Below are 14,128 nucleotides of genomic sequence, written 5' to 3' on the forward strand. Positions count from 1 at the left end.
ATTATTTTAACTAACTTTTCTTTTTTGTAATTTATGCTGCTGCAGTTACCAAAGAAAATTATGTGATGGTTCTAGCTCAAAAAAAGTGCATATTTACATATTTGTTTTAAATCTAATGGTAAGTAGGCAAGGAACCGGTGCTTCATAAAGAGTTGTATTTGAAAACAAAAAGCAAGTGGTGTGATTTTCAGGTGAACGCTGTGATCTTTGTGGGTTACCGGTGCCCTCTCGAGGTGAAACTGAAAAATGCAGCAGTCTGACAGCAACAGAGCAAGTGGAACGGCGGGTACCTGCCCTGGGATTTAAGGAGTCATCTCGGCCCCGTGTTTGTAATCCGGTTTTACTGCTTTCTTGTTTTGTAGGTGAAAACGCTAAAGAAGATCTGCAGGGGAAGAAAAATCTGAGCGAGAAAGTCTCTCTGTATAGAGGTGATATCACCCTGCTCGAGGTGGATGCCATTGTTAATGCTGGTAGGTGGTTACCTGTTTTACATTGTTACATCTCATGTTCTTTACAGTGCCACATGGAAAGTTTGAATTTTGCAAAGTTGCATAAAATTGGTGTGTCCTCTGGAAGTCTGTTGGAAACTACATACTATTTCCCATATGTTTCTATATTGCATCTGTTCATCGTGTGGCAGGGATTACTGTGAAACTTTATTAGCATGGTCACCAAGAAAAAAAATAGTGCTCTTATATCCATCTTTTGACTTAACTCGAGTAGCTGAGACTTCACACTTCATACTGTAGAAGACTGAACTTTGATAGTAAGCTCCTACAGTACATTCCAGTTTGTTTTTAGAAATGAAGCCATTTGTGGACTAGGTAATGTGAAAATCTTAACAATAAGGTGATGGGAAAACTGAATTTGTATTGTATGTGGGTTGAATATTTGTTTTCTTCTAGGGAGATTGTATCTTTACAATTTTTGGTCATGACCTGCAGGGTTCTAAGTATTTTAGTTACCTCTCCTCACTTAGCGACCATGTCTGCTTGTATGCAGCTGAGGTGAAGAACTGTGTGTAGCATCTTCTTGTGACAAAAGCAGGGAGGGGAAATACCCATGTAATTAATTTCTTTGTTCATTAAATTATAATAAGGTAATTTGGCTGGTTGGGCGAGACTATAAGGAAGTTTACCCCCACACACACGTCCCAGCCAAATCTTGCCTGCACTCCTGACCCCCAAGAGAATATGGTTTGTGTGTCTTGAGAGTGGAATTTTTTTCCCCTTAGTATTTGGCTGATACTGTCCTTCGTTTTTAGGAGTATGATTAATTTTCATTACCTAATTTTTGATGGTATTCATTGATTGGAGGAAACATACTGTAGTGTCTTCTCTGAGGTGGAATGAAATGCAGCCATTCCCAAGGTTGTATTGGCCAAAACTGTGTTTGCTTCCTACAGTAAAAATCTGTGTGGAGACTGGCTCATCTCTGTAAAGAGTGGAGAAAGGTTTGCTTGTACAGTGTGGAAGCTGTTAAGCAACTCTCTTGGATTGTTTGATGTTGTTTCTCTCTGCCTAACTCCCCTCTTGACAGTAGATGCCCTGCTGGGTTTTGTGGAGTAGAGGTAGAGTTCTTAGTTATCTGGAAGTGCAGTTATGCACTCCATTAAGTAATGAGGATGGTATTTCCATGCAAAAATTCTTAAATTATCTTCTAGTTAATTGATGCACAAAAGCCTTTCCAAGTTGAAGACAAACAATACAGTAGCATCCCTGTAGTAACAGGATTCCCCCTTCACAGTGTTGGCAAAGCCTCTGAAGCTTTAGTCCTTTAATTTCTGCCCCCTCCCCCCAATTCTTTCAAGATGACATTTACAATGGTGCTCTCACTGAGTTCCTTACTTTATTACTCTACAGTAAATCAATATTAGCATGCTTCTCTCAGTTTATATTTAGATTCTTTGTTCCTGGGCCTCCCTTGAATTACAGGCTAGAGCTGGTTGCAGATTAGCTTCAGAATGGGAATGCTTTGCTTTTCTTGATTTAAAAAGAGAGGGAGAAAACCCCTTTATATGTCCTGCATATAAGGCTACATCCCAGGCTGCCAGTGACATTATCTACCTGTAAACTTGTTTTCCATCCTGGTAAGGGACACATCTGAATACAAATGAAATATAGACCCCAATTAAAATCAAAATATATTCATTCATATGTAATTTTGAGGAAGTTATTTAAGATCACTCAAAACCACACAGTAAAGCTGGGTTGAAAAGACCTAAAGGGGGTCATAAGACTCTTCAACTATGTAGAATGTGACTGGCAAGAAGAAAGTTGTTGCTTCTGATGTCTTCTGTGAGTTAAAGAGAAGTTTGATTTGGGCATAATGAGAGATTCAGATTAGACTTTGGCAAAACTGTGCTTATTGGAAGGGACAGTGATACTCCACGGTACAGGGCTGATAAATAGCAGGAGCCAAGGCATTGGTATGGGTAGGTTTTTGAGATTGTTCTAGCCCTTTTTCTGCATTTTTTAATAGTGCCTGAAGTCTGTACAGTACATTAACGATTACAAATTTTTAATATGCTTATATTAAAATAGTAGCCTGTTGTTACCTTGAAAAATCAAATATTCTTTATGTGGCAATGCAATAATTAAAATGTAAGTGTAAGCCTTTGGTTTGCTCATGGTTTCAGGTTTTTTATTGTTTTTTTTTTAAGTTAAACCTTCTAAAGTTGTTGTGGAGGATAGCTGGAAAGCTAAATGAAAAAGAGGATGTTTGAGTTCAAGAGCCATGTTATTTAGGTAAAAAATCCAGTTGCTGCACTGAGTTTTTTTTTTTTTAAACAATGTTTAAGTGAAATTGTAGTGTCTCTTGGATGTTATCTGAAAACACACTTCTGGGTTCGGCAGCACTTTTGCAAAGAACTCCATTATTTTTGCTTCTGCAATTTAAATTAAGCCTCAAAATGATAAGGCAAAAAGTAGTCACAGTATTAGCTTCTGTCTGTAAATAGAATAAAATATGCAGCCTGTTGAACATGGAGTAGGAGACAGACCTTTTGGAGGTAAATATGTGCACATTCTCTTTATACTTAAAGCCCTTTGGCTACCCTGAATGCTAACGATGGACACAGGAGGAAGATTGAATATACCTTCTTTCTTGAGACTTTCTCTCTGAATGTAGGAATTCCATTAACTATCTCCTGTAATAAATAGTTTAACGTACAGTAAGTCATAGGCAGATGAAAGCCACAGGAAGATGCTTTGAGCTGGAATGTTTTCATTTACATTTCCTTACACAAACAACAAAATCTGCCTTAATTAAAGGGATAGTATGGCAAATTCTGGGCCTGTAGTTCCAGGTAGTTCAAATTGTCTCCAGATTTGTGTACAAACACATTGGCAAAACCCCCTTGTATTTTTCTAGTACCTGCCTGTGAGGGGTAAATGAGGCATAAGTGGATTTGCCTGATTTAACAGGGATGTGAGAATATGTGTGGTAACTTGCCTGTAGCTCTGACTTGGTACAATGTTGTCCTCCATTGGGCATCCAGCTAACTCAGTTCAGAATATGGCCAAGTTTTATTTCTGAGGTATACTATATAAACACTTATGTTAAATTTAGTAGCTTATCTTATGGTCTGAATTCTGTTTCCCATTTGGATTTTTCATATATAAACGAGACAGTGATAGCTGAATTTCTTTTGTTTGGCTGACAAAGATGTTAATGGTGGTATTATCTAGCTAAATGCCAAGACATCACTGATGAACCCTACTACAGAGGGATCCCCTTTTCTCCAAATTGAGTGTTACTTCACATAAATGTTTTACAGCTCTTTTATCCTAAAAGAGGACAGTTATGGAAACAGTGGAAGTAAAAGTTTGTGTCTTTGCTCACTCAAAGCAGCCACTTTGACATCATTTGTGATCTATTTTGAGGATCTGTTTTATGGCCTCTGAAGAGAGTAAGAGTTAACCTGAGATGCAGTGTGATAGAAGACAGCTGAAAAAGGGAGCTGATATGCCATTTTGCTAAAATTGATGTCTATTATCTACCCTTGTAAATGTGTTCTTTCCAGAATGGTTCCCTATAACTTCTTAGCTACTGATTGCATTGCAGACAGGCATTAAATTAACTTCATGTTTTGCCTAAGGTGCCCCACTATGTTAATTTATTTTCCCCCTTTTTTAAAAGGGTTCAGATAAGATTTGTAAAAAAACCTTGCGTTTATATCCTTTTTTGCGCTTTCAGTATCATGCTCTAAGGATGGGAGCAGGCTGGCCCTGAGGCATGTACTTGCTGTATAAATCCATGATAACTGGCCTTTTTAACAAATGTTTCTGGATGTTGCTGCATCCTGATGCCAAAAGTGCTTCAAGCACTTGGAAGCCAGATAACCACAATTAACTGACTTCCAAATAACCTTTGAGAATTGAACTTGGGCTGTTGTGTTAAGGGAAGGGAGTGGAGGGTCATTCAGTCCATCTAGCCCTTTCCTCTGAGCTCTTTTAACACTTGCTTTATTTATACTGCAGGCATTTCCTAATAGAAAGTATTTAAGTGAAATACTAAAGCCACAAGATTTGTAATACTACCGCTGCTGCCTCACCAGCTCCCTCTACCTTTGTTTTTTTTATGTGCTTTCTCCAAGGTATGATACGGATTTAGGGAGCATGCCTTTCCGCTGGTGGTTAGTTTAGCAGCAGTCCAAAATAAATGGTACATGTCTTGAGTTTTGACTCTAACAAAACCAAAGGGTTTCTCTCTGAGTCTGCCTGCCTGCTGCCTCTGCTTGCTTAAAGTTTGGATGGTATGATGTGGCTTAAGTGAGTCTGTTGTAGAAACACTGGTCATAACTGAAGCTTTTGGGGCGTACTGGAAAAATAAAAAGTATTAGTTCACCAGTCATGGAGCTTATTCTTCTTGCTTACAGGCCTCTTCAACTATGTTGTTCTTACAGAGCAGCTAATCCCAAATCCAGAAACAAGCAGTGAAATTTCAGAAGGTTTGAAAAATAAATTGTACAATATTTGTAGTATCAGCTTTTGTAGTGTCAGTAAATGCTAAATTTCCTCTGCCTTTTTAATAAATGTAGGGAAAGATGTCTTTTTATGTCATATGCAGTAACTTTTAAATCTTAAGTAAATAAGGGAGTTGCATTTTTTGGAGTGATAGTGATAAATAAGTCTATCAAAGAAACTTTGTGGCTCCCTTTGAACTGTACTTGGTTCCAGGAATCATATCTAAGCATACCAAATTTGGGGAGAAACTATAACTTTTTTAAGGGAATATTTTTTTCCATATGAGAAAACAAATGAAATAAAATCTTACTCAGATGAATAGTAGAAAGAGTTAGTGAAGAAAATAAGTATTCAACTTTTAATATCCTGTAGTTACTAACCTCAGATGCTGGAATTTACTTACTGAACCTCATGCTGTTTAAGAAGAGGTTTCCTCTACAGGAAACCATCCGTGAATCTGTAGTGAGCCACTTCCACTGGGAGTGCTGGTGAGGCAGGCACCCGCTGAACAGGTTTCATAGCTTCCTGGGCACTTTATGCAGGAGCGTAAGGGCCAGTCAAGGAACGCACAGGGGAGGATCTCTTGGCTCTTAAGAAGCAAAGATGTTTTCCAGGAGTGAATTACATCGGAGTCTTACAAACAAATTTGTAAGAGTTTGAAATGCTTGTCCTGCTGTACCTCCTTGTTCCAGTACTGGAACTGTGTGGAATTGGAAAATCATCAGTTAGGAATACACCATGTTTGCTTTGCTTGTTGCAGAACTGGTTTTGACTGGAGCCTCTGCAGATGATGGAATAGCTGGTTTTGTATTAAGGGTCAACTTCCCTAACACAACTGTGTTTAAGTGTTCTAGTGTAACAGCAGTGTCTTCCTCCACCTTTTCCTAACTGGAGAAAGCAACAACTTTTTTTTTTTTCTGGATTCTTCTTTTCCCAGCTTTGGCCTTGAAGTATAATCCAATTGTTTGATTTTATGAGGCATCCCATTTTTCTTAAGTCCAGAATTACACATCTAGGTAGAAGTAGTACATATTGAAACTGGGAACTGAATATATTATCAGTGAATTACCCTTAAACCAGTGTGTAAGTATAGATAGTGGCTGAACTATGCCTTTCCACATAAACAGCTTGTTAATGTGCAATCAGTCACTGCAGTTGCCTTGAACTTGGTGCTTAATGAACAGGTGGGGAAAAAGGATGGATTCTAATCTGGAACAGATATGACATAAGGCAGTTTCACTGATTGCTAATCCATTTCATTTGGCAACTTAATTTATCACACAAAATTCTCATCTTGTAGCTTCTGAAGTAGAAATTACTTCAGAAGCAGCCTGACTGCATATTATGAAGGTCTTTGAGTCAGTCTCTGGGCCTGAACTAGTATTGTGTATGTACTTACTCTCCCTGTTTTTATTTTGCAGTGACCAATAGTTCTTCCTCAGGAGCTTCTTTGAAGTTCTCCTTCAGCTCTGAATTCACTATAAAAATAAGTTCTTGCTATTGAAAGTGGACTCAAGAAAAATGTAAATCAGCCCCCTAAGTTTCTTGTAGGATTTTTCCATGGGATGTTTGCATTTATGAACATTGACTTTGTAGAAGTTTTTTGGTTTTCTTTTTTCCAACTAACTAAACACGAATGGTTGCTTTTTCTGGACACTTCCTAGTGAGTTTGAGGTCTAGTAGTGTTTTTTGTAAGCATGTTTTAAATGCTTTATCTCTAGTGTACAGATAAACTGAAAACTTGTATTGAAATATCTTGCATGGAGTCATCTGGCATCTGCCTATGTAAATTACACTGTTGTAATTTCCTCTAGGAGTAGAACCAATAATGCTAACAAAGTGTTGTTAATTTGGTTTTCATCTTTAGTGCAAGCAGACTGTGGTGTTAATCAAAGGTTTCTCAAGTTAATTTACATTTGGTGGCAATTACACTTGTGTGTAAAGCCCCGGACTAATTTATATATAGTCCCTACTTATTCATCAGAAGAGTCAATGTTAATAGTTGAGGGAATCATTCATTCTCAATTATGACATCTGTGAGTGAGTTTGTTACTGCTTTCTGTGGAAAATACTTTAAGCATTGCTGGAAAGCAGTAGGCATGGTTAAACTTGCCCTCTGCTTTTGGTTTAATCTGACTTCAGTGTTGTTCATCCCTTTAGTGTAATACTCATTTGGATGAAAACTAAGAATCTGTGTAAAGCGAGAGTGATCAAGAAAATGAAACCACAGGGAAGTACAGCTAGAGGCTAAGTTTAATTTAGGTGGATTACTTTAGCTGCTGTCTCAGTCAAACACCATTTGCTCAAAGGATGTAGCAAAGGCTTAAGATAGCGAAGACTAACTCAGAAATATACTGCAGCAAGATTGTGACAATATTCTTTGAAAATGTTTTGGGTATAATTAGTATGACTCAAAAAGAAAGGCAAAAGAAAAAGAAAGGATTAGCAGTGCTGCAGATGCATGGCAGAAAAGAGTTGGGTTTTTTTCCTAGTTCTGCTGTGCTTTGGGAGGGGAGAATCAATGGTGGTGAAATGTTTTCAGTACCAATATATGTCACCAGTGTGCTTGCAGTTACATTCCTTAGCTAAAGGTGATGGCTTCTGGGTGAGTCTGAGCCTCAGACATGGGCTTGTGTGTTATTCTGCAGAATCATATTTTCACCTGTGACCTGAGAGTCTCATGGAATTCTCATGGAATGAAGACCTAAACCTGGCATACCTACAAGAAAAGCTTTGCTGATCAGCTTGCCATATGGCCAGACACCGCAAGCAGATAGGCACTTCATGTTAAGAAGCAGTGGGAGCTGAACATTCAGTGACTTATTGAGAAGCCATAAAAGAAGCAATAGAGAAGAAAATATACTTCCCTTTGGAACAATGCACTCAAGAGGTTCCTTAAACTAATGGGTTGTGGACTGAGTCATCAGATGCACAGCAAGTTGAGGTTCAGAGCAATGCTATTTCACTTTACATGTTATTCCATGCTGGTATAAAAGCCTAAGTAGAGTGAGATGAGTGTGCATCTAAGAATCTAATATCTAAATATCTAAAACAGACTCCCCAGAGAAGTTGTGGATGACCCATCATCATTGGAAGTGTTTAAGGTCAGGCTCGATAGGACTTTGAGCAACCAGATGTAGTGGAAGTTGTCCCACAGAGCAGTGGGGTTGGAACTAGATGATACTTAAAGGTCCATTCCAACCCAAACCATTCTGTGATTCTATGAAATAACCTGGCCCGAAGTTAGATGGCCATCTGTCCGCTTTGACTGGTTTCAGCATACTCTCTTAGTCTTCTGAGGATCTAACATAAAATGGGCAAGGTAGACATTCTAGTAGCCTGATCTAATCTCATAGTCTATGATACGTGGATTTATTTGACCATCTTGCCATCTTCAGTGTTTATGCTTTCAGGCCACTGTTTTACGCAGGCTAGTTCTCTATATTTCTTTATGCATCCATTATTGAACGATTTATTGTCTCTGATTATTTCTAGGCTCCGTGGGCAGTAATTGTATAAACCATGTGTGGCTGATATTTTTGTTCATAAGAAACCCTAAAAAATGCAAACTGCTTAAGGGCTTTATGAGTACAAATAATAAATTTCAAGTAACTGTGGCACTTTCTGGAGTAGAGAAAGAATGAGTGGAAGTGGAGGACACTACTTGCAACATTTGTGACTTCTCAGGTTTAGAAGTAATTAATTGTATTGTAGTGTTTGTGCTTGAGCTCTTTGATGCTCAAGTTTGTGCTTGGCCGTTCAAACTTAGCACGTTTTATCTCTCTACAATCAGGGACTGTACATGTTGCAAGTAGTACAGTCAGAGCTGTGTGGGCTCTGCTGGAGATCCAGGTTTCTATCAGTGTTGGGTAATTAAGGGGAACAGTAACAAGCTGTGAAATGTCAGGCATTTCACTGTATTGTCTTTGCTATTAGCTTTTCTGTCCTCTGGCACTGCTTTATTTTATCTCTTGTGGGGTGCTAAGTTGAAATCCTTATTCCTGTTAGTAGAACTTCCTTCCTATATTCCAGGACTGTGACTAACCATCAGACCAATTTGATTATTTATCTTTTATGCCACGGTTACCCTGGACCTTTTTTGTCTACACCCTTTCTAGAGAAAAGTAGCAAATTATAGGCAGAGCACCTGCAAATTTGCATTTCCGAAGTCTTTAACTTCGTGTAGTTGCTAAGTATGACGTGTGTGGGATGCCATGAAGACTTTCTGACTGCAGGTGGCAATAGTGCCACTGTTATAGTGAAATTACTTTTTGCCTGTATACCTTAATTTTCCTGGACATAAAATCAGTAATGACTTGAGCAGAGGAAACAAAATGCATGGATTCTAGGACTGCTTGTTGGACAGGCCATCGATACAGCTCGTACTTACTAAGTGTCTACTCCATTTAATTACTTGTGTTTAGTGTGTTTGAAATAGGAGACAGACATGGTTTGGAAGAACTGTAAGCATCTGTTTTACTTAATAAAGGAAAATACTCAGGAAGGACCTTGCTATCAGCCCATATCATCCTACGTTTGACAGTGCAACTGTCATCTAGAGTGCACTGAGGGAGCAGTGTGTTGTAAGAAACTCAAGGTCATTTTGAAAAATTCTTCTTTGTTTAATAGTATTAAATCCACTTTTAATCAGGACTTGTGTGTGTGTGTGGAGATTATCCAAAGGGTTGTGGGTTAAGTCAGCAGTTGCAGCAGTGTGTTATACATCCAGGTAGGCATGCAATATGGTGTTTTTTCAAGCTTTTGCATGTTAAAGAACCCAAACCAGTTGAGCTTCTAGTAGTTGCAGAAGTGTAAGGACACACAAGAGAAGACTTCTTTGAAGTCTCTTTCTGTGATACCTATAAAATCTTGGCAGCAGCTGGTCAGCTGCTAGGCTAAGATTATCCATGTAGTGTTAATATTGCCCCCTCATACTTCTCTGTTGGGATGGATATTTGCTCTTTCCTACCTTTCTGTTGTAGCTATAAACACGTTGGGATGGAGTAGGTTGTTCTGGGTTTGCACAGATATTAGCTTAACATGATCCTGGACAGTGTAAGTAATACAGTAAAGTTAACATGGAAATTAGTATTTCTATGTATACGGTAATCCCACTAAATATATGCAGCTAAGTATTGAATAGGGGAAGGTAAAATTTGATTTGAGCAAGTAAACCTTAGGTTTATTATATCTATCTCACTAGATAATGGGAATTGATATTAAAAAATGCTGTTGTGTAGCAGTCTGGCTAGCCCTGTCTTCTCTTCCTTGTCTTTTGGCAGGAGGCATTGCTTTTGCTTAATTCTCTTAGCTGCTGAGTAGAAGACTGATGCTGTGTCTTCCACCCTTTGTTATGACTTCAGATTTGTGTAGTGTTTTGCCCTTTGCTGCAGATTTTGAGGAAGCTTTTCAGAAATGTTAGTCACTTGAAATACGGTTTAGCTACTTTTTACATAAATAATTAGGGAATGTGAAATATAGTTTAGGTTTTGTTTTGACGTGTGGCTATTAGAAACTGACTTTTCTGACAAAAGGAAGACATTTCTGTGGCAAAGCCAGAAGTTGCTTTCTTTAGGAATTCAGAATGTCTCGCTTAAAAATTAGCATTAAGGGGACAGCTCGGCTTTAAAAATCTGGACTCCAACCCCCTTTGTGTCACCTGTTGCAGTCATAAAAATTAGTAATGGCAGCTAAATAGACATCAAAGCATGGTGAAGGCTTGTGAAAGTGATATTTGCTTGTTAAACCAAACACAATGGCTGGTGTTGTTTGCATCATGTGCAAGTAATAGACACTTGTACGTTTATAGATGGTTGTTTAGAGTTCCTTCTGAAACATGCTGTGTTGTTCGGATGTATGTGGGAATTGTTTTAATTCCAGTATTGAGGATGATGCAAAGCCCTATGCTTGCTTCACAGCAGTGGGATGATGAGCTACTGCTGCTCCTATACACCTTTGATTGGCTCAGAGGTGACAAGAACATTCAGGTTTAATTTTAGTATCTCCTGCCTAGATTGTCACTTGCACAACATGCTCGAACGACAGAAAGGGGACACGAGTGGTTCCACTCCTTCCTCCTTTCGGGTACCCTGTCCCGAACACGGGCGTGCAGGCTGCAGAGGAGCTATTTGAAGCTTTGCGGTTTCTCCCTTGAGCTCTGCTGGAGGGCTGGCGGTCTCATAAAGAAGAGATTACTTGGCTCTTGTAGGAGATATGTTGAAATGGCCGTTGTTCTCAGCTGGCTTCAGCAGGGATGCCTTGAAGTCTGGGGCTTTTATTGCTTTTTGTGTTTGAGTAGTAGAAATTTGTGGAAAAATACTGATACAGGAAACTTTTTACGTTTAGTGCTCCTTCTCTCTTTGGTCTTTTGCATGTCTATACTACAGTAACTTTAATCTGGTGTACAACGTGAATCACTTAAGTATGTCTCTAGCACCCTCATTTTATGCTTTAAAGTTGGCTCCTGTAGAGTAATAAATAGTTAATATCTGGTATGTTTACTTGTAGGCTGTCTCAAAAAGGTGGCACTGTCAGCTATATTTGATTTGTATGTAGAATGTTTTGCATTGCAAATTCATGTTAGAAATGCTTTTAAATTTAAAGTGTGAACCATATTGCTTTTTTCCAGGAGAACTCTACTCTTGTGTCATGTGAAATGACTTTTTAATTAAGAACAAGATGGTACTGCTTTCAGTTGTATCAAACCAGGTTATAGAAGAATGTAAGGTCTTCCCAGTGACTTGATATGCTAGATAATATTAACTGGCAACCTGTTTCCTTTATGTTTCTAAGAATTTGTGGTGCATAGCCTATTTCAGAGAAACTCGTTTGTTTGTTTGTTTGTTTTGTGTTGGTTTCAGTTCTCTTCGAAGTGATTACATTGAGCAATGTGGTCTGGGTCACTACTGGACTAGTTCTGAATTTCTGCAAGTTGAGCCCTGATATTACTCTTTTTGAAATAAAAATAAAATTTTATAATGACTTCCAGAATAGTCAGTGAAAAAGTGATGGGTTTTATCTGCAGAGTTCGTTCCCAACTATATTGGGAAAAGTAACAGAAATCCAGAATTTATGCATAACCTCTTACTTCTGAGGTTTTGCAACCATTTTCATTTTAGGTCGGCCTTTACTTTAAAAAATTAATCTGCCCTGGGAGAACAGTGGACTAGGACAAATACAGCAGTTTTGAGTTTTCATTTGTTTCCTTGGGTGAAGGCAAATGCTCCAAATGCTGGAGGCCAGATGATTTTTGCCTTGAGTCACAGCAGAGCCTTGCCTACCAGCAGTTCTAGCCTAGGCCCTGAGCCAGCTAGTTGTAGTTTCTTCCCCCCCCCAACTCTTTCTTTCCCTATTAGATGGCAAAACCCAGCATTTCAGAGAGGTGAGTAACGAGCACTAGGGCTGCTTCACCACAGTGAGCAATTTCTCTACCTTGCGTAAAAATGAACCTGCTTAGGAGGCCCAAACTTGGTGTATTGATAGGGCTTGGAGCCCAAAGGCTCTTCAGATCAGGAGTTTACAGCTTCAGAGACTGAAACTCCAGACTAGTCCCCAGCACCAGTGATGGATGAGATAAAATTAAAGAAGTAATTTTTATTTTAAAGTGACTCACCTGACAGACAGCACAAGGAATCTTTTCAGGTGGGAGTGTTTCTCCCTGTTATCAGACCTCTTTACCAAGGACACAGTGCAAGGTTTCAGTTCCCTAGTCTTTTTTTAGCGCCTGCGTTGCAGGGTTAAGTTATATCTGGCTTCTTTTCCTCCATACTGGCAGCATCAGACTCAAAACAGGATTTGGGCTGTGAAAGTACAGTTTAGCAATATCTCTACTGCCTTCTGTTTCCCACCCCTTGTGCTAGCACCCAGCAGAGCAGCTGGTGTTGGCTATAGCCTCCTTTTCTACCCTTTCCACCATTTTCCATCTTAGGGAGGAGGGCGTAAGGTGGAAGCACACACAGTGTTGCCTTTTCCTTGTGTCTGTGAGCTGTTACCAGATGTAGCCTCATCGCTGCAAACATGTCTCAAATTATGACCTTCAACTCTTGGTTTCAGCAGCCATGGCCACCAGCAGTTGGGGAATCTGTGCTGGTGTTTTAAAATCACTTTTTCTTATTTGTGCTAGTGCCAATTGTCTAGGAAATCTGAGTTTTATTCTTACTTCTTGTTGGCCTCTTTTAGAGATCCAAGGCTGTTCTGCTCTGCCTGGGGGTGAGAGTGAGATGGATGGCTCCTCGGTGTCTTTGCTATAGACACTGTGCCTTGAGACCCTGCCCTGAGCACTGCTGGAGTCACTTCGTATTTCATAATCCCCTGCTGACAATTAAGTCAATTTGCTGGTGCAGGCGTGATGGAGCTAAGCTAGGACATGTTCCTTTTTCAGTCAGGATATGGAGTGAAAGACTTACTCTTCTGCTTTGATTGAATTGAAAACTGAAGCATATCATTATCTGTCTCTCGCTTGGCATGTGGATCAGATTTATCAATGGCATTGCCACCCTTCCTGTACTCCCTGCTTGAGGGATCAAGGCAGGCATGCATTGAGTTTGGTGTAGATGGATGATGAAGCATCACCACTCAGCAAGAAAAGATCCCACCGTGAGCTGGGGAGCCTGGAGCTCTAGCTAAGGACCTGCTTGTGGGAGTGGGGGAAGGATGTGGCCTCAAGATTCAGGGCTTCAGGAAAAAGGGACAAGCAGTTTGGATTTCTGCAAAATAAATAGTCTTTTGTCCAATGTGGTCTCTAACTGGATCAAGGGATTTAAAAAAAAATAAAAAAAAAATCCCTGGCCAAATGCAACATTCCTCCTCCTATACGTATTGCTTTGGCTTTGATTTTTTTGTTAAACATTATCTTACATAGTCTTGCTAAGTATATAATTTAGTTAATATTTTCTTGTTGTGGCTTGAGTTTAATTTTTCTTCAATCCTGGCATTAATACAGTGCTGTGAATTTGGAAATAGTCTGGTGAAATGGTGAAGAGTTTAAAGATAAGTGGAATTTTGGGTGCTTTCTGGTTGTGATGAAATTGGTTCATGAATTGACTTACATCTTTTTCACTTGGGGTTATGTTTTTGGACACAGGATCTTTTTAGTTGATGTTTATACACTTTTAGCCTAGTAATGCATTCTCAATACCTCTACTGCAACATGTAAAGTGTGT

General features: G+C 39.2%; 1 protein-coding gene across 7 annotated transcripts in view; it reads left to right on the forward strand.

Moving 5' to 3' along the window:
- Positions 1-14,128, forward strand: part of MACROD2 (mono-ADP ribosylhydrolase 2) — an 890,240-nt gene that overhangs the window by 24,538 nt on the left and 851,574 nt on the right. For all 7 annotated transcript variants that reach the window (XM_051613308.1, XM_051613312.1, XM_051613309.1 and 4 more), the window contains exon 3: positions 363-470. In XM_051613308.1, the coding sequence (XP_051469268.1) occupies positions 363-470 (108 nt within the window). The remainder of the gene's footprint in view (positions 1-362; positions 471-14,128) is intronic.

The sequence above is a fragment of the Apus apus genome, chromosome 3, assembly GCF_020740795.1.
Source record: "Apus apus isolate bApuApu2 chromosome 3, bApuApu2.pri.cur, whole genome shotgun sequence".
Classification (NCBI taxonomy): Eukaryota; Metazoa; Chordata; class Aves; order Apodiformes; family Apodidae; genus Apus; species Apus apus.